This window comes from Panulirus ornatus, chromosome 66 (assembly GCF_036320965.1).
Source record: "Panulirus ornatus isolate Po-2019 chromosome 66, ASM3632096v1, whole genome shotgun sequence".
In the NCBI taxonomy this organism is placed as follows: Eukaryota; Metazoa; Arthropoda; class Malacostraca; order Decapoda; family Palinuridae; genus Panulirus; species Panulirus ornatus.
Genome location: NC_092289.1, coordinates 12,498,404 through 12,519,789, shown reverse-complemented (window position 1 = coordinate 12,519,789; position 21,386 = coordinate 12,498,404). Strand labels below are relative to the sequence as shown.

At 40.8% G+C, this 21,386-nt stretch overlaps 1 protein-coding gene across 12 annotated transcripts in view; it reads left to right on the top strand.

The window, feature by feature from the left end:
* LOC139746891 (E3 ubiquitin-protein ligase rfwd3.L-like) overlaps positions 1 to 21,386 on the top strand; it is a 62,592-nt gene that overhangs the window by 39,033 nt on the left and 2,173 nt on the right. For 11 of the 12 annotated variants that reach the window (XM_071658554.1, XM_071658558.1, XM_071658548.1 and 8 more), the window contains 3 exons: positions 2,165 to 2,229; positions 9,454 to 9,588; positions 19,671 to 19,953. In XM_071658554.1, the coding sequence (XP_071514655.1) occupies positions 2,165 to 2,229; positions 9,454 to 9,588; positions 19,671 to 19,953 (483 nt within the window). Of the gene's footprint in view, positions 1 to 2,164; positions 2,230 to 9,453; positions 9,589 to 19,656; positions 19,954 to 21,386 lie in introns of those variants that run through there. The other variant, XM_071658559.1, reaches the window with a different exon arrangement.

Sequence of the window (21,386 nt, the reverse complement as noted above, 5' to 3'; positions counted from 1 at the left end):
CTATCAATTAATCCGTAATCCAATAACTGTGGTGATCTTTCCTACTTACATATGTATACTTTTGTATATCTGTCTTTTTAAAGCAGGTATTTCCAATTACCAGTCCTTTTTCAGCACATAAATCTACAAGCTCTTCACCATTTCCATTTACAACATTGAACACCCCATGTACACCAATTATTCCCTCAACTGCCACATTACTCACCTTTGCATTCAAATCACGCATCACTATAACCTGGTCTCGTGCATCAAAACTACTAACACACTCACTCAGCTACTCCCAAAACACTTGCCTCTCATGATCTTTCTTCTCATGCCCAAGTGCATATGCACCAATAATCACCCATCTTTCTCCATCCACTTTCAGTTTTACCCATATCGATCTAGAGTTTACTTTCTTCCATTCTATCACATACTCCCACCACTCCTGTTTCAGGAGTAGTGCTACTCCTTCCCTTGCTCTTGTCCTTTCAATAACCCGACTTTACTCCCAAGACATTCCCAAACCACTCTTCCCTTTTACCCTTGAGCTTTGTTTCACTCAGAGCCAAAACATCCAGGTTCCTTTCCTCAAACGTACTACCTATCTCTCCTTTTTTCTCATCTTGGTTACATTCACACTTATTTAGACACCCCAATCCAAGCGTTCGAGGAGGATGAGCACTCCCCGCGTGACTCCTTCTGTTTCCCATTTTAGAAAGTTAAAATGCAAGGAGGGGAGGGTCTCCAGCCCCCCGCTCCCGTCCCCTTTAGTGCCAATTTGGCACTTACCGTAGTTATAATGTTGAAAAAGTTTTAAACCTTGACAGTGTAAAAATCACTGTGTGATTAGCAGTTGTGCTGCAGAAATAAGTAATCTTTGATATTAAAAGATTGATAAGAAATTGATGAATATTCATCTGGTATTTAGTATAGAAAATGTTATACATAGGAGGGAGAAGGCTTAAATGATTCATTTATTTAAGGCAGTGAATTAATTAATTGAAATGTACTGCATGGCTAAAATTCAAGTTAGCCAAGAGTAACCATTATTAATACTTAGGTGTAGAGATATGCTAGTAAAAGAATTAAATCTTGCAATACTATGTGTTATCAGTATATGTATTAGTCAGTTGTAAATGGTTTCATGTGTGACTAAATAAGATTTGGAAATGAAAAGTCAGTAGATATTTGTAAATGTTCTTTAATGCATATAGATGTAACTTGACTATATAAAATGATGGTAATGAACAGTGTTATATATGAAATTTGAGAAGTTTAGTGCCCCAAAAATCCCGTATCTGCCCGTCAGTCTTTTTAAAACCCTTCCCAACTTTCATGTCTCTTTTGATGGATTTCTAATTACACCACTCAATGCAGTAAATGTTCATGGTATCACTTTAACATCTAAACTGTTTTAGGAATACTTTAAGCCAGTCTCAAATAAACTAGGGGTCTTGTAAAGGTGACATAAATACCTTTGAGAATAGTTGTTCTGATTATAGAGAGGATTGATATGTCCTCATATGTAGGACTCCTGCATCTGGGGAGCTTCTTGCACTGTATGTTTAATAGACAGAGTTGAGTCTACAGCAGTCTGACTTACTGACTCTCGCAGTTCGACCTTGTGTCCTTAACCATTTGCCTTTTACCAGAAAGTTGGTTCACTTTCCCTCTTCTGTAGATAATAATTTGGTTTTTGCTTCTCAGAGCTAGTTACTTGTGTGCTTTCACCTTCATTAAGGCTTTATAATACTTAACAAGCTTCTGTATCATTTGATTACTGCACGGTGGTGGCTACTCAAGGATAGACCGTTTTGATATTTCTCTTTCTGTACATCTTAAAGTTTTAGACCTCAGTACTGCCTCACATCTTTCCTAACAGCTTTAAATTGTCCCTTTTCCCTTTTTAAAAGGAAGATTTTCTGCCTCCAAAATTTCCTAAAATATTTTTCCTGTTTTCTTATTTTCTTGTAATTAACCTTTTTCATATATCAGTTAAGGCCTAGGCTCACTATGGAATTTTATCAATGACAAGAGCCTCTAGCATTAGAAAAAAAATATTCTTTTATATTTGCTGTTGATAGGAGTCAGGTTGAATAGCTTTAAGTAGCTGTGCCTTCAGTTTTTTCTGTTTTGCATTATAGTGATTTCTGGATTATTTTTGATGGCTCTGTATTTTCAGATGGAACTAATGATGCTGATATTGGTGATGATGAACGTGGTGGTGAAAATGGTATGGAAGTCAATGTAAGTAATGATGCAGTCATGTTTTCTTACTTTTGTAATGATTTTTTTGTTGAATTTTTGAATGGATTCTTGTGAGCGTTGAAAAACATTTTGAGGATCGTAAGAAGTGTGAGTGAACCTATGGTTTGATGGATTTGTTATTAAGAAAGAAATGTTTTTGCTGCTGATTTCCATGCAATCTTTATCGTGTGGCCTTAGCTAGGTTTGACTGTGCAGGAAATATAAAAGAAGATCCAATTTTTTTAGCGATCACACTTGTCTATTACTTATAAATTTTGTCTTAGAGCTTTTCTTGACCCCACATGTATGTGATGTGACAATAGGCAGTGTTTTGGTCGGTACTTGTGCTCCAGAGGTGTTTATTTCTTGATATATGTAAATTATCATCTGTTGTTCTGCAGTCACTAGAGAAAGTGATATTTGGTTGATTTTTTTTTACAGCTTCTGAAAGAAGTGCATACACACACACACACACACACACACACACACACACACACACACACACACACACACACACACACACACACTCACTCACACACACACACTCACACACACACACACACACACACTCACACACACACTCACACACACACACACACACACACACACACACACACACAAATTGATGTGCCCATGTGTGTATACCTTTGTTGTTGCCTCCTTACTCCAGGGACGGAAAGAAACAATGGAGAGAAAGCATTCTTGGTTATATAGCAAGACCTGCTGACACTCCCGATCCTGGATGAAAGAGGGTCAGTTCATCACTCTGTAGTCAGGGTGCCATGGGGAGCTTTTGAGATGATCATGTCCTACACAAGAAGAAGAAAAATGAGCAGGTGAAAGAAGCACAGAGGGGAGCTGCTGCTGCTCTTTCCTCCTCCTCACTGTCAGTCATGTAAATACTGTGCTGAGACACTAGTTTGGAGGGGGTGGTGGAGGAAATCATTCTCATCAAGCACCAGCTGACGATCAACCATGGTTGTCTTCATTTTCCACCCCTTTTTTCTTGACTGAGTCAGGCAAAGGTTTTACCTTTGGTTGCAGACCAAAAAGTGGAGGACCAATGAAGGTTTTGGTCCTGTCTGCTTTCAGGCCTGGCCACAGACCAGGAAGACACCAAAGAAGAAGACTGCAAGTGAGGCTCCACATGTTGCCTTTCATCAGTCAGTGTGGATGCAAGCTTGATATTCTGCCCCAGTTGACCTTGTTTCAGGAGAGGTTAGCATATTAATAAGTAGAGGAAAAAGAACCAGTAGGATTACCTTTGTAAGGGTGACTAATCTGGGAAAAATCCAGCGCAGAAGCTCGTGTCCCAAATGACCACAAGCGATGTTGTGTTGCAGGGGGTCTGACATGCTGTCTCATATGGCCTTAGTGAAGCTTGAACATGGCTACTACTCATGGAGATGACAGGCCTATATGATGCACCCACAAGGGTAGAGATGGGGCTGTTGGAAAGGACCCTATGTAGAGTTGAGTTGCTTAAAAGTGCAGCCCAAAGTAGGTGGTAAATTCCATCCAAGACTAAATATGACCATAAGACCTATTGCAAACAAATACCGAGGGAAAGTTGAAAAGAAGTTTGAATACAGACCTACATGGTGTAATCATCACCATTACTGACCGTCATGCATGTCTGCATGGCCTGGTGGGTTTGAAACATGGTTATGGCAACCACTCCAAAGTCCACCCAGCTGTTCATTGTCCCCTAGGGGCTGCTTGATAAAATGGGTAACTGGCATAAGCCAGGGTGTGTATGTGTACAAGCATAGATACAAGAGAACAAATGGAAACATGGGTGAAGGGGGCAAGTGAGGAAGTCATAACAGGTAGTGATGAAGTGAGAAGGAGATGGATGGAGTGAGTATTTTGAAGGTTTTTTGAATGTGTTTGATGATTGAGTAGCAGATATAGGGTGTTTTGGACAGATGGTGTGTGAAGTGAGAGGGTAAGGGAGAATGGTTTGGTGAAGAGAGAAGAGGTAGTGAAAGCTTTGCAGAAGATGAAATCTGGCAAGGCGGTGGGTTTGCATGGTATTGCAGTGGAATGTATTGAAAATGGGAGTGACTGTGTTGTTGATTGCTTGGTAAGGATATTCATTGTATGTATGGACCATGGTGAAGTGCCTGAGGATTGGCATGATGCATGCATAGTGCCTTTGTACAAAGGCAAAGGGGATAAAGGTGAGTGTTCAAACTACAGAGGCATATGTTTGTTAAGTACTCCTTGAAAATTATATGGGAGGATATTGATTTAGAAGGTGAAGGCATGTACAGAGCATCAGATTGGGGAGGAGCAGTGTGGTTTTAGAATTGGTACAGGATATATGGATCATTTATTTGCTTTGAAAAATGTGTGTGAGAAATACTGAAGAAAACAGATGGTTTTGTATGTAGCATTTATAGAACTGGAGAAGGCAAATGATAGGGTTGATAGAGATGCTTTGTGGAAGGTCTTAAGAGTATATGGTGTTGGAGGTAAGTTGCTAGAAGTGGTGGAAAGCTTTTACCAAGGATGTAAGGCATGTGTACAAGTAGGAAGAGAGGAAAATGATTAGTTCATGGTGAAAGTTGGTCTGCAGCTGGAGTGTGTGATGTGCCCATGGTTGTTTAATTTAGTTAGGGAGGTAAATGCAAGAGTTTTGGAGAGAGGGCCTGGAAAGTGAGTCAGTTTTTGTTCACTGATGATACAGCTTTGGCGGCTGATTTGAGTGAGAAACTGCAGAAGTTGATGACTGAGCTTGGAAAAGTGTGTGAAAGGAGAAAGTTGAGAGTGAATATGAATAAGAGGAATGTTATCAGATTCAGTAGGGTTGAGGGACAAGTGAATTGGGATGTAAGTTTGATTGGGGAAAAAAATTGGAGGAAGTGAAGTGTTTTAGATATCTGGGAGTGGACTTAGCAGCGAATGGAACCATGGAAGTGGAAGTGAGTCACAGGGTGGGGAAGGGGCGAAGTTTCTGGGAGCAGTGAAGAATGTGTGGAAGGAGAGCAGCGAATGGAACCATGGAAGTGGAAGTGAGTCACAGGGTGGGGAAGGGGTGAAGTTTCTGGGAGCAGTGAAGAATGTGTGGAAGGAGAGAATGTTATCTCAAAGAGCAAGAATGAGTATGTTTGAAGGAATAGTGGTTCCAACAATGTTATATGGTTGTGAGGCATGGGCTATAGATTGGGTTGTACGGAGGAGGGTGGATGTGTTGGAAATGAAATGTTTGAAGACAATAGTTGGTGTGAGGTGGATTGATCTGGTAAGTAATGAAAGGGGAAGAGAGATGTATGGTAAAATAAAGATGTGGTTGAGAGAGCAGAAGAGGGTGTGTTGAAATAGTTTGGACATATGGAGAGAAGAGCGAGGAAAGATTGACAAAAGAGGATATATGTGTCAGAGGTAGAGGGAACAAGGAGAAGTGGGAGACCAAATTAGAGGTGGAAGGATGGAGTGAAGATGATTGAGTGATCGGGTCTTGAAAATATAGGAGGGTGAGAGGTGTGAAAGGAATAGAGTGAATTGGAACGATTTGGTATACTGGGGTTGACGTGCTGTCAATGGACTGAACCAGGGCATGAGTGGTTGAGAGTGGTGGGATGAAGAAGTAAGGTTATTAGGTTCATTAGGGTTGAGGGACAGGTTAAATGGAAGATAACTTTGAGTGGAGAAAAACTAGAGGAAGTGAAGTGTTTTTGATATCTGAGAGTGGACTTAGCAGCAGTTGGAACCATGGGAGCGTAAGAGAGTCACAGGGTGGAGGAGGAAGCGAAGGTTCTGGGATCGTTGAAGAATGTGTGGAAGGCGACAACGTTATCTCAGAGAGCAAAAATGGGTATGTTTGAAGGAATAGTTGTTCCAGCAATGTTATATGGTTGTGAAGCATGGGCTGTAGATAGGTTTGTATGGAGGAGGGTGGATGTGCTGGAAATGAAATGTTTGAGGACAATATGTGATGTGAGGTGGTTTGATCGAGTTAGTAATGAAAGGGTAAGAGAGATGTGTGGTAATAAAAAGATGTAGTTAAGAGAGCAGAAGAGAGTGTGTTGAAATGGTTTAGTCACATGGAGAAAATGAGTGAGGAAAGATTGACAAAGATGATGAATATGTCTGAGGTAGAGGGAACGAGAAGTGGGAGACCAAATTGGAGGTGGAGGGATGGAGTGAAAAAGATTTTGAGCAACCAGGGCCTGAACATACAGGAGGGTGAAAGACTTGCAGGGAATAGAGTTAACTGGAACATTGTGGTATACTGGGGTCGATGTGCTGTCACTGGATTGTGAAGTGTTTGGGGTAAACCATTGAAAGGTCTATTGGGCCTGGATGTGGAAAGGAAGCTGTGGTTTTGATGCATTACACATGATAGCTAGAGACTGAGTGTGAATGAATGTGGCCTTCTTGTCTTTTCCTAGCACTACCTCGCGGTGTGGGGGAATGCTATTTTGTGTGTGGTGGGTTGGCGATGTAAATGGATGAAGGCAACAAGTATGAATATATACATGTGTATATATGTTTATGTTAGTGTACGTATATGTATGTTGAAATGTATAGGTATGTATATGTGCGTGTGTGGACATTTATGTATATACATACATGTGTATGTGGGTGGATTGGGCCATTCTTTGTCTGTGCGCTGCCTTGCTGATGTGGGACACGGCGGTTAAGTATAATAAGAAAATAAAAGATTTTTTTATCCCTGGGGATAGGGGAGAAAGAATACTTCCCACGTATTCCCTGCGTGTCGTAGAAGGCGACTAAAAGGGGAGGGAGTGGGTGGCTGGAAATCCTCCCCTCTCGTTTTTTTTTAATTTTCCAAAAGAAGGAACAGAGAAGGGGGCCAGGTGAGGATTTTCCCTCTAAGGCCCAGTCCTCTGTTCTTAACGCTACCTCGCAAATGCGGGAAATGGCGAATAGTATGAAAAAAAAAAAAAAAAAAAAAGATTTTTTCATACACATTTACCATTTCCCACATTAGTGAGGTAGCGTTAAGAACAGAGGACTGAGCCTTAGAGAGAACATCCTCACTTGGCCCTCTTCTCTGTTCCTTCTTTTGGAAAATTGAAAAAAATGATAGGGGAGGATTTCCAGCCTCCTGCTCCCTCCCATTTCAGTTGCCTTATACGACACATAGGGAATATGTGGAAGTATTTTTTTTCTCTTGGGAGTTGTCATTGTTCCTAACTAGTCACCATAGTCCCTTATTAGGAGAACAGTTAAGCAGACAAACTGCTTGCGGGCAAATATCAGAATAGATTTCATGTATTTGGATAAGAAAATATTTAGCAAGATGTTCATATCCTACCTAAGGCCAAAACCAGAATATGCTACTCAAGTTTGGTCACCACACATTGATATACAGAGGGAGCTGATAGAGAAGATCCTGAAGAGGGCACCAAAGATGGCACCAGAATTAAGAGAGCTGAGTTACAAGGAAAGGCTTGAGGCCTTACATTTGCCCACCTTGGAACAGAGGAATAAGGAATGACCTGATCACAGCCTTAAGTTACCAGCCTCTTCTGTTTGCTTTTCTCTGGATTTTTCATAAATGAGGTGCCATGTACTGTACAGTAGTGAAAGGTTTTAGAAACTTTGGCTTGTTGGTGTAGATCACAACTCAATAATACCCAGTAGATGATTGTCTAGGAGCAGATAGGGGTCACTTTGTTATTGTACTTTCATTTGATGTCCTCTGTGCATGAATTGAAGATTGTATTGTCATTAGTACCCATAGTTCATTCCAGTTTAAGCATAGATTCAGAGAAATATTTCTTATAATCCTAAAGAATATTCTTAGATACCTTTTCCTATGTTTTAGTTAGATGTTCATTGCTTATTTTAGCTTGAAAGAAGTGTGCCCCTTATATAAGGAAAGAGACATATCTTTTATTAGGCCAGATTCCTAATGCATTTTGTAATGTGGTTTGCCACATCTTAGTGTACTCAACACGGTCTTTCAGATATTACCACATACTGTCTCATATAATATCTATTTTTATCCCTTTCACCTTTTTTTATGTTTTATTTTCCAGTGTGTCTCTTCTGCAGCATCCCTCATTCTGTGTGCATATATTTTGCCCTTCCATTGGAAACAAACTGTTATTACATATGAGATAATCCAGCATACATGATTACCAACAGATGTTTAAACAGCTGCTGTAGAGACAGTAATGCTTGAAGGTGACTGGTAACCAAAATGTTTAGAGAAGATTCTCTGGTTGTAACTTTGCACTGAGTGTAGCAAAAAGGCAGACATTTAGAGGAATACATATTCAGTTTGTACTGGTTCATTGTATTACAGTGTAACTTAGATGACGAGTTCTGTGCATTTGCTTATTAGTATTTATTTATTTTATTATACTTAATTGCCGTCTCCCGCATTAGTGAGGTAGTGCAAAGAAACAGAAGAATGGCCCAACCCACCCACATACACATGTATATACATAAACACCCATAGATGCACTTATACATACCTATACATTTCAACGTATACATACATATACATACACAGACATATACATATATACAGGTGTACATATTCATACTTGCTGCCTTCATCCATTCCCTTCACCACCCCACCACACATGAAATAGCATCCCCCTCCCCTTCCGCGAGGTAGGGCTAGGAAAAGACAAAAAAAAAGCCGCATTCGTTCACACTCATTCTCTAGCTGTCATGTGTAATGCACCAAAACCACAGCTCCCTTTCCACATCCAGGCCTCACAAAACTTTCCGTGGTTTACCCCAGATGCTTCACATGTCCTGGTTCAATCCATTGACAGCACGTTGACCCCGGTATACCACTTCATTCCAATTCACTTTATTCCTAGCATGCCTTTCACCCTCCTGTATATTCTGGCCCCTATCGCTCAAAATCTTTTTCACTCCATTCTTCCACCTCCAATTTGGTCTCCCACTTCTCATTCCTTCTACCTCTGAAACATATATCCTCTTTGTCAATCTTTCCTCACCCACTCCCTCCATGTGACCTAACCACCACAACACACCCTCCTCTGCTCCTTCGACCACACTCCCCTTATTACCACACATCTCTCTCACCCCTTCACCACTCACTCGATCAAACCACCTCACACTACATATTGTCCCCAAACACCCCACCTCCAGCACATCCACCCTCCTCTGCACAACCTCATGTATAGCCCACGCTTCGTAACCACACAACATACTAACATGAATAAGACTGGTAAGTGGTCATTTTCTGATTTTTGTTTCACTTTACAGGAACAGATTAGAAGTCCCATAATAGGAGAAAGAAGAATAGAAGATGATAGAACACACCAACGTACGGAAAGAATTGTGGAAAGTCAAGGAGTTAGAAGACGGTTGGATATAGAAGTTATTGAAGATTCAAATGAAGTTAGTGTCATTATATTACAAGGAATAGTGTTTTATTACCATCTTTTATAAAGATTGTTCTCTGTGGCAGACAGATTAGAATTTTTATAACTTGCAACATGCCAGATCAAGGTGTTAAATGTGTTTTCTGTTTTTGGTCACCTAGAAAGATAAGATTGTTTTAGAGATAATAGAGACAAAGAGGTAAGGGTAGTGTTATAGAGAATGAGATGTGGTGATTTAGGAAGTCTGTAGAATATTGGGGAAATGAGGCGGAAGGAAGGGAATAGTGTGGTGTGTGTTTTCATGGCATTTACACTGGTCAACAAAATTTAAACATTTTTTGTCCCAGAAGGGTGAGAGGTGTGCAAGGAATAGAGTGAAATGGAATGATGTGGTATACCGGGGTCAGCGCGCTGTCAGTGGACTGAACCAGGACATGTGAAATGTCTCTGGTGAACCATAGAGAGGTCTATGGGGCCTGGGTGTGGATAGGGAGCTGTGGTTTTGGTGCATTACACATACATATTCATTCGCATTTCCTACATTAGTGTTAAGAACAGAGGACTGAGCCTTGGAGACAAAATCCTCACTTATCCCCTGTCTCTGTTCCCTCTTTTGGAAAAGTAAAAACTGGAGGAGAGGATTTCCATTCCCCAGCTCCCTCCCTTTTTAGTCACCCTCTACGACACGCAGGGAATACGTGAGAGGTATTCTTTCTGATTTACCAAAGGAAGGAACAGAGAAGGGGGCCAAGTGAGGATATTCCCTCTAAGGCTTGGTCCACTGTTCTTTGCATTACCTCACTAATTCCCTATCCCTTGGGATAGGGGAGAAAGAAAACTTCCCACGCATTCCCTACGTGTCATAGAAGGCGACTAATGGGGATGCGAGTGGGGGGCTAGAAACCTTCCCCTCCTTGTATTTTGATTTTTTAAATGGGGAAACAGAAGAAGGAGTCACGCGGGGAGTGTTCGTCCTCCTCAAAGGCTCGGATTGGGTTGTCTAAATGTGTGTGGATGTAACCAAGATGAGAAAAAAAGAGAGATAGGTAGTATGTTTGAGGAAAGGAACCTGGATATTTTGGCTCTGAGTGAAACGAAGCTCAAGGGTAAAGGGGAAGAGTCGTTTGGGAATGTCTCGGGAGTAAAATCAGGGGTTAGTGAGAGGACAAGAGCAAGGGATGGAGTAGCAGTACTCCTGAAACAGGAGTGGTGGGAGTATGTGATAGAGTGTGAGAAAGTAAACTCTAGATTGATATGGGTAAAACTGAAAGTTGATGGAGAGAGATAGGTACTTATTGGTGCATATGCACCTGGGCATGAGAAGAAAGATCATGAGAGGCAAGTGTTTTGGGAGCAGCTGAGTGAGTGCGTTAGTAGTTTTGATGCACGAGACAGGGGTATAGTGATGGGCGATTTGAATGCAAAGGTGAGTAATGTGGCAGTTGAGGGAATAATTGGTGTACATGGGGTGTTCAGTGTTGTAAATGGAAATGGTGAAGAGCTTGTAGGCTTATGTGCTGAAAAAGGACTGATGATTGGGAATGCCTGTGTAAAAAGAGAGATTTTTTTTTTTAATTTTCCAAAAGAAGGAACAGAGGGGGCCAGGTGAGGATATTCCAAAAAAGGCCCAGTCCTCTGTTCTTAACGCTACCTCGCTAACGCGGGAAATGGCGAACAGTTTAAAAGAAAAGAAAGAAAGAAGTATACGTATGTAAGTAGGAGAGATGGCCAGAGAGTGTTATTGGATTACGTGTTAATTGATAGGCGCGTAAAAGAGAGACTTTTGGATGTTAATGTGCTGAGAGGTGCAACTGGAGGGATGTCTGATCATTATCTTGTGGAGGTGAAGGTGAAGATTTATGTACACATGTACATAATTCATACTGTCTGCCCTTATTCATTCCCATTGCCACCCCACCACATATGAAATGAAAACCCCCTCCCCCACATGTGTGCAAGGTAGCACTTGGAAAAGACAACAAAGGCCACATTCGTTTCTCTAACTGTCATGTATAATGCACCGAAATCACAGCTCCCTTTCCACATCCAGGCCCCACAAAACTTTCCATGGTTTATGCCAGATGCTTCACATTGACAGCATGTTGACCCTGGTATACCACATCATTCCAATTCACTCTATTCCTTGCATGCCTTTCACCCTCCTGCATGTTCAGGCCCTGATCACTCAAAATCTTTTTCACTCCATCTTTCCACCTCCAATATGGTCTCCCACTTCTCATTCTCTCCACCTCTGACACACATATCCTCTTTGTTAATCTTTCCTCACTCATTCTCTCCATGTGCCCAAACCATTTCAAAACACCCTCTTCTGCTCTCTCAACCACATTCTCTTCATTACCACACATCTCTCTTACCCTTTCATTACTTACTCAATCAATCACCTCACACTACATATTGTCCTCACACATCTCATTTCCAGCACATCCACCCTCCTTCGCACAACTCTATCTATAGCCCACGCCTCGCAACCATATAACATTCTTGGAACCACTATTCCTTCAAACATACCCATTTTTGCTTTTCAAGATAATGTTCTCAACTTCCACGCATTTTTCAGCACTCCCAGAACTTTCGCCCCCTCCCCCAACCTGTGATTCACTTCCACTTCCATGGTGCCATCCGCTGCCAAATCCACTCCCAGATATCTAAAACACTTCACTTCCTCCAGTTTTTCTCCATTCAAACTTACCTCCCAATTGACTTGTCCCTCAACCCTACTGTACCTAATAACCTTGCTCTTATTCACATTTACTCTCAGCTTTCTTTCATACACCTACCAAACTCAGTCACCAGCTTCTGCAGTTTCTCACCCAAATCAGCCACCAGCGCTGTATCATCAGCGAACAACAACTGACTCTGACTCACTTCTCAAGCTCTCTCATCCACAACAGACTGCATTCTTGCCCCTCTTTCCAAGACTCTTGCATTTTCCTTCCTAACAACCCCATCCATAAACAAATTAAACAACCATGGAGACATCACACACCCCTGCCGCAAACCAACATTCATTGAGAACCAATCATCACTCTCCTCTCTTCCTACATGTACACATGCCTTACATTTTTTTTTTTATTCTATTATGCTTTGTCGCTGTCTCTCGTGTTAGCGAGGTAGTGCAAGGAAACAGACGAAAGAATGGCCCAACCCACCCAAATACACATGTATATACATACACGTCCACACACGCACATATACATACCTATACATCTCAATGTATACATATATATACATACACAGACATATACATATATACACATTTACATAATTCATACTGTCTGCCCTTATTCATTCCCGTCGCCACCCCGCCACACATGAAATGAAAACCCGCTCCCCCGCATATGTGCGAGGTAGCCCTAGGAAAGACAACAAAGGCCACATTCATTCACACTCTGTCTCTAGCTGTCATGTATAATGCACCGAAACCACAGCTCCCTTTCCACATCCAGGTCCCACAAAACTTTCCATGGTTAAGCCCAGATGCTTCACATGTATGTATGACTCATGGTGAGGTGCCTGAGGATTGGTGGAATGCTTGCATAGTGCCTTTGTACAAAGGCAAAGGCGATAAAGGTGAGTGCTCAAATTTCAGAGGTATAAGTTTTTTGAGAATATATGGTTTTTTGGAATATATGGTATATATTAAGAATATATGGTGTGGGAGGCAAGTTGTTAGAAGCAGTGAAAAGTTTTTATCAAGGATGTAAGGCATGTGTACATGTAGGAAGAGAGTAAAGTGATTGGTTCTCAGTGAATGTAGGTTTGCGGCAGGGGTGTATGATGTCTCCATGGTTGTTTAATTTGTTTATGGATGGGGTTGTTAGGGAGGTGAATGCAAGAGTTTTGGAAAGAGGGGCAAGTATGAAGTCTGTTGGGGATGAGAGAGCTTGGGAAGTGAGTCAGTTGTTGTTCGCTGATGATACAGCGCTGGTGGCTGATTCATGTGAGAAACTGCAGAAGCTGGTGACTGAGTTTGGTAAAGTGTGTGAAAGAAGAAAGTTAAGAGTAAATGTGAATAAGAGCAAGGTTATTAGGTACAGTAGGGTTGAGGGTCAAGTCAATTGGGAGGTGAGTTTGAATGGAGAAAAACTGGAGGAAGTGAAGTGTTTTAGATATCTGGGAGTGGATCTGGCAGCGGATGGAACCATGGAAGCGGAAGTGGATCATAGGGTGGGGGAGGGGGCGAAAATTCTGGGAGCCTTGAAGAATGTGTGGAAGTCGAGAACATTATCTCGGAAAGCAAAAATGGGTATGTTTGAAGGAATAGTGGTTCCAACAATGTTGTATGGTTGCGAGGCGTGGGCTATGGATAGAGTTGTGCGCAGGAGGATGGATGTGCTGGAAATGAGATGTTTGAGGACAATGTGTGGTGTGAGGTGGTTTGATCGAGTAAGTAACGTAAGGGTAAGAGAGATGTGTGGAAATAAAAAGAGCGTGGTCGAGAGAGCAGAAGAGGGTGTTTTGAAATGGTTTGGGCACATGGAGAGAATGAGTGAGGAAAGATTGACCAAGAGGATATATGTGTCGGAGGTGGAGGGAACGAGGAGAAGTGGGAGACCAAAATGGAGGTGGAAAGATGGAGTGAAAAAGATTTTGTGTGATCGGGGCCTGAACATGCAGGAGGGTGAAAGGAGGGCAAGGAATAGAGTGAATTGGAGCGATGTGGTATACCGGGGTTGACGTGCTGTCAGTGGATTGAATCAAGGCATGTGAAGCGTCTGGGGTAAACCATGGAAAGCTGTGTAGGTATGTATATATGCGTGTGTGGACGTATGTATATACATGTGTATGGGGGCGGGTTGGGCCATTTCTTTCGTCTGTTTCCTTGCGCTACCTCACAAACGCGGGAGACAGCGACAAAGCAAAAAAAAAAAAAAAAAAAGTTTTTTGAGCATTCCTGGGAAGTTATATGGGAGGGTATTGATTGAGAGGGTGAAGGCATGTACAGGTCATCAGATTGGGGAAGAGCAGTGTGGTTTCAGAAGTGGTAGAGGATGTTTGGATCAGGTGTTTGCTTTGAAGAATGTATGTGAGAAGTACTTCGAAAAGTGAATGGATTTGTATATAGCATTTATGGATCTGGACGAGGCATATGATAGAGTTGATAGAGATGCTCTGTGGAAGGTATTAAGAATATATGGTGTGGGAGGCAAGTTGTTAGAAGCAGTGAAAAGTTTTTATTGAGAATGTAAGGCATATGTACGAGTAGGAAGAGAGGAAAGCGATTGGTTCTCAGTGAATGTAGGTTTGCGGCAGGGGTGCGTGATGTCTCCATGAATGTTTAATTTGTTTATGGATAGGGTTGTTAGGGAGCTGAATGAAAGAGTTTTGGAGAGAGGGGCAAATATGCAGTCTGTTGTGGATGAGAGAGCTTAGGAAGTGAGTCAGTTGTTGTTCACTGATGATACAGCGCTGGTGGCTGATTCGTGTGAGAAACTGCAGAAGCTGGTGACTGAGATTGGTATTGTGTGAAAGAAGAAAACTGAGAGTAAATGTGAATAAGAGCAGGGTTTTTAGGTACAGTAGGGATGAGGGACAAGTCAATTGGGAGGTATGTTTGAATGGAGAAAAACTGGAGGAAGTGAAGTGTTTTAGATATCTGGGAGTGGATTTAGCAGCAAATGGAACCATGGAAGCGGAAGTGAGTCACAGGGTGGGGGAGGGGGCGAAAATTCTGGAAGCGTTGAAAAATGTGTGGAAGGCGAGAACATTATCTCGGAAAGCAAAAATGGGTATGTTTGAGAGAATAGTGGTACCAACAATGTTATATGGTTACGAGGCGTGGGCTACAGATAGAGTTGTGCGGAGGAGGGTGTATGTGTTGGAAATGAGATATTTGAGGACATTATGTGGTGTGAGGTGGTTTGATCAAGTAAGTAATGAAAGGGTAAGAGAGATGCATGGTAATAAAAAGAGTGTGGTTGAGAGAGCAGAGGAGGGTGTTTTGAAATGGTTTAGTCACATGGAGAGAATGAGTGAGGAAAGATTGACAAACAGGATATGTGTGTCAGAGGTGAAGGGAACGAGGAAAAGTGGGAGACCAAATTGGAGGTGAAAAGATGGAGTGGAAAAGATTTTGAGCGATCAGGGCCTGAACATATAGGAGGGTGAAAGGCGTGCAAGGAATAGAGTGTATTGGAATGAATGTGGTATATCGGGGTTGATGTGCTGTCAATGGATTGAACCAGGGCATGTGAAGCATCTGAGGTAAACCATGGAATGTTTTGTTGGGACTGGATGTGGAAAGGGAGCTGTGGTTTCGGTGCATTACACATGACAGCTAGAGACTGAGTGTGAATGAATGTGGCCTTTTGTCCTTTCCTAGCGCTACCTCACGGGGGGGAGGGGGGATGCTATTGCATGTATGACGGGGTGGCAACAGGAATGAATAAAGGCAGCAAGTATTGATTATGTGCATGTGTATATATGTATATGTCTGTGTTATATAGATATGTATATATTAAAATGTATAGGTATGTATGTGTGGACGTGTAAGAATATACATGTGCATGTTGAGTGCGTTGAGCCATTTTTTCGTCTGTCCCTGCGCTACCTCGCTGATGCGGGAGACAGCGACAGAGTATAATAAATAAAATCAATAAAATTGTCGCTATCTCCAGTAGAATTCACTTGTTTACCAAAACGTCATCGTTTACCAAAACGTCATCCTAGCTACATCTTGTCATTGTATATCAACTGAATATTATATTTCTTTCTTGTATCTCCTCTGATGATGTGATCATTACATGAAAGTGCAATTGGGAACTTTACATGTTTCATTTCCCTGAGGATAAGAAAGGAATTTAGTTAATCATACTCTTAATTGTGATCTTTTCTAATGGACTGAACCAGGGTATGTGAAACATATGGGGTAAACCATGGAAAGGTCGGTGGCACCTGGATGTGGTTGGGTTTGTTCAAGTCTGGTAACTTGGGTATCATAGATTTTATTATGTGGACAAGAAAGGGAAAAGTTTACAAATTTTATTAACAATAAAGCTACACAAAAGAATATCCAGGAGATTAACTCATGCTATTGGGGCACTGTTTTGGAGAGCCAAGGTTTTCCAACTTTCAAAACCTATTCTTTGGGAAATATTAGGAAATACATTTTAAATAATTATGCAGTAAGACTACATTTTCCAAGAGAGCCCAAGGGCTGTGGGAAATCAGTCTTGGGGCCGCATGTAGGCCATAGGTTGGGGACCCTAGTTCGAAGCCATAGATGATTCAGGTAAATTGAATGAAAGAATGTTTGATGTATGAATTACTGTGGTTCACACATTCTTTTCACCTGTTCTCCTCTGATTTGCTGTTAGTTCATTTTTAGGATCAGAAAGGTTTTGACTAGTTTTGTGTCAAGGGTGATGTCATATTGTGATGATTAGGGAAAAGATTGGTGTAGAGAAAGAAGTTAGTTTATGTTGGGATATGGATGATCTACAAGGTAGGTGTTCATGTTCCCATTGGAATTTTTTGTTTCCCAAGATATCAAGCTAGCACTTTAGTGGTTGTCATGTTGCACTCCATTGACCCAAGTAGCTATCTTTTTTCTCTGCTTCACCCACACCATATGGACTGCTGGCATTCTGTCCATAAACATACAATCACTCATTGTCACACATAACACTTGACAACATTAAACTCACACAACTCATTCTTCTTAAGTCTAGATAATATGTGGTAAATGCTGTGGGCTAGCTTTGCCTTTTGGCAAAATGGTAGGTGTAATAGATAAAAGTTGTAGGTAGGAACATTAGACAGGAGCATAAGGTAGAAACATTAGGCAGAAGTAGTTAGTTGGAACATTACCTGGGAGCATTACGGCGTAGTATTAGTTTGGAATAGTAAGGTAGGTAGACACATTAGGTAATATTAGTTGGTGGAAACATTAGATAGGAGCCTCTGAAAACACTGCACTAGAGTTGCCTTCTGCCAGTGGCCTGTTAAGGGTGACACACTAAATGCTAAGAAGGGGTACTGGAGTTCACCAGTTATGGAGACTTTCTTGCCAGGGCCATCTCCTTGAAGGAGTTCCTAAAGGGAACAGGCATCAGAAGTATGTATATACATAGATAGGTATACTCAAGACAGAAAAAAAACAAAACTCCCACTCATAGTAACACACATCATGCAGGAACAAGCATATGTCAGAACTTGTTTTCTCCCAAAAATTTTGTGCTTAATGCTTTTATTGATAGTGTGGTAAGAAAGAGTATGGAAAGGACAGTGATTAAATGAAATTAGATATCACATTGCTGAATTGATGCGGAAGCTATCAGTACTGTTGTATGCAGACTGTACAGTTTTTAAGTGATTTGAACAATGATAAGAGAGTGGAATTATGTACAGAAAAAAATCATTACAAAGATGCTTTTCAGTATATTTTGTGGATGTTCTAGCATTGATGTTTGGAAGATCTTTGCTCAGGCCTCCTTGCTTTGTAGTGGAAAATGACATTTTGAGTAAAGATGAAATTGTCAGGAAAAAGCCATATAACACTTGCTTATACAGATGCTCCCAATCAAATTATCGTGAGTTGAACCATCATAAGATGGTTCAACTCACGATAATTTGATTGTACGATGGTGCAATATTCAACACTGTCATAAAATAGGCTTTGTGTTAGATGATTTTGTCCAACTGTAGGCTAATGTAAGTGTTCTGAGAACCTCTGAGGTAAGCTAGGCTAAGCTATGATATTCAGTAAGTTAGATGTACACTATTAAATGTATTAAATTCATTTTTGACATGATATCTTCAGCTTATGATGGGTTTCTCAGAACATAACCCCATCATAAGTCGAGGAGCTTCTGTATGTGTTTGAAAGCCATGTGTCTTTATTACAATATGTTGATATGGTGCCAGGAGTCTACATTAATGTTTAAGGGTTTACAAAAATTGGAAAAGTAATAAAATAGACTAAGGAAGGTCAGTGATTATATAGAATTGTGAAGACAGTGTTTGAATGGTGAAAAACAGTGCTAAGATAGCATAGCTTGGTTCATGAATGGATTTGGTTAAAATGGCAAAATGTGTATGATTGAGATGTGGGAGTGGTATGGGGGCACATCAATACAGAAAAGACAGAGGAAAAAAGAATATCTTGTGATATTTTTATATGTGAGTGATTACTGAGATGCTTTGATAGTGTAATGCCAGCTCAAGATTCTTTGTTTTAAATGGAAGAAATGGTGTATTGATTTGAATAATGTCAAGATGTGGAAGAACGAATTGAATGGCCATAGAGTGATCAACGTCACAAAGTGGAACATATAAGTATGTTGATATATTATTATTTCTTTCCACTACAAAAGTCTTGTGTGACTTTATATCATCACCAATGCAGCTGTGTCTGTGTGTATTTGTATCTGTATGTCTTTCTGTGGACAGGTTATTTTTAGCCTGATAATTTGAGAAGTTAATGATAAAAACTATACTAACATTATATTATATGGGTGTGACAAACTGATTAGATTTTATGGCATGTAGTTGAGTAACAATTAGGAAAAACTGATTTTTTTTGCAAGTGCTCTAGGAGTCCTGAATAATGGGAACTTCAGATTTATAGCAGTCTTTTCTTTCTTTTATACTTTTTCATCATTTCCCATGTCAGTGAGATAGTGCCAGGGATAGGCAAAGAAAAGTTCTCATTTGCCCACATCCATTCTCTAGCTGTTATGTGTAATGCACCAAGATTGCAAACCCTATCCACAACTAGGCCCCACAGACCTATGGTTTTCTTTGGCTGCTTTGTATGCTCTGGTATAGTTCATTGACCACATCATGTCCTGTATGCCTTGCTCTCTTCATTTCACTGTATCCTTTGCTACCTTTCACCTCCTGCATGTTCATGCTTCAAGCAGTCAAAATCTTGCACACTCCAGCCATCCATCCCCAGGTCCCCCTCTTCTAACACATACATCATCTTTGTCAGCCTCACCTTATTCAGACAAATATCATTGTATAAAATTTTCTGAAAATTAATGTCTTTTTAAATATGGCAGGGCATTAGGTGCTGCAAATGTCTTTTGTTTCAATTGTAATTTTTAATGTATTGATACAGTTTTCAAATTACAGCCTGAATTTGAATCATCAGTCATGAGTTGGAGGCTACAACCCAGTGTCCTACCTGAGCCTGAGATATTAGAACAGCTGTCAGATACTGAACCAACTCGTATTCATCAGTTGCTACATTCTTCCTCAGCTCAACAGCCATTGAATTTACTTGCAACTGAAGTTCAGCCGAGCTCAAGTGCTGCATCAGCTGAAGCTGGACAGCCATTAGGTCCTACCACAGTTCTTGAACCAAGAAGTCAGGCAGGCCCATCATGTAATACCACTCCAAGGAAAGCTATTCCAGGTAATTAATTTCCATTTGAATTAAAATTAGTCTCTAAACTAATCCAAAACTTCATATAACCTTTTCTTGTTTTGTGGGTAAGTAGACAACATGAAGGGGGCTTGACCTTTGTAACCCCAGGACCCCTTTTATGTGAGGCTCTCACAAACCTGAAAACGTCAGCTTTGTCTAATAATCAAGACCACATGGGTTTGGTTGGTACAGGGCGGTTGAGGAGTAAGTGTTTGGTGTTTTCAGTGTGGAAGTTATACCTTGGGCAAGTGGGTTCCTGTGACATGTTGAAATCTCCATATTGTTGAAGAGGTGGGAGATGCCCAGAGTGCAAATGTTCATATGTGACCTGTTATGGTCTGGAGAGTGTATTTTCATATGGGTGTTCAGCTGGTGGAATGAAGTTCATGAATGGGTTGTGACCTACTGTGTAGTGTTTGTTTGGTTATTTATTTGTGAGTGTGTTTTGCTGGGGATGGTTTTTTTTTGTGAGTGTTTTGCTGGGGATGGTTTTTTTTTGTGAGTGTGTTTTGCTGGGATGGGGTATCTGAGAACAGGTGACTGAAGTGTGAGGGAGGGGCAAAATTGTAATTTCTGCTTTGAGCTTGGTGGGTGGTTATGAAATTGTTTGGTTTGCCTAATTTGAATACCTATTTACATTTTATGGGGAAGGGTTTAACACTTGTAGGGACCTATCTCTTGAGCTTTCTGTATCATATAACTTTTTAAACTTTTGTAATGTATTCACATTCACAAATAACTCAGCTTATTCTTCAGCTGCCTTTATACTTTAAAAGTACATCCTTATATCTTTTGTAACCCCTTAAAGGTTATAATCAAGTTACCTTTTTACTCTTTTCACTTCCATGGTTGATGGGTTTTAGACCTCTTGTCATTCCCTGTATCTCAGCTCTTAATTTTGGTACCAACTTTGTTGCCCTCCTCTGGAACTTTATTAGTTCTTTATGCTTAAGTATGGTGCTCAGTCTAAAGAAACACTCCAATTATGGCCTAATGTAGGATAATTCTTTGTAACTCTAGTTTTTCCTGTATGATGTGCATTAAGTAGAAACTATAGGTAGCAATAGTAGATAGGAACATTGAGTAACTGGTAGGAACATTAGGTAGAAATAGTCAATGGGAACTTTAAATAGGAGCTTCTGAAAATATTGCACTACAGTTGCTCTCTGCTGGCGGTTAAGGGCGAGACATTGAAGGCTAAGAAGCCTCACTGGAGCGCACCAGTTATGGGTACTCTTTTGCTGTGGCCATCCCAGTGAGGGAGTTCCCTAAGGGAATAGGCATCAGAGATAGATAGAAATGTATACCCTCAGTCATTTATAGAATTGAAATTACTAAACTATCCTGTTTCTCCTTAGCCATATTTCTTCCAAAGAAGACTGGGCTAGTAACAACGCTGTTTATCCTTTTTGCATTTCACT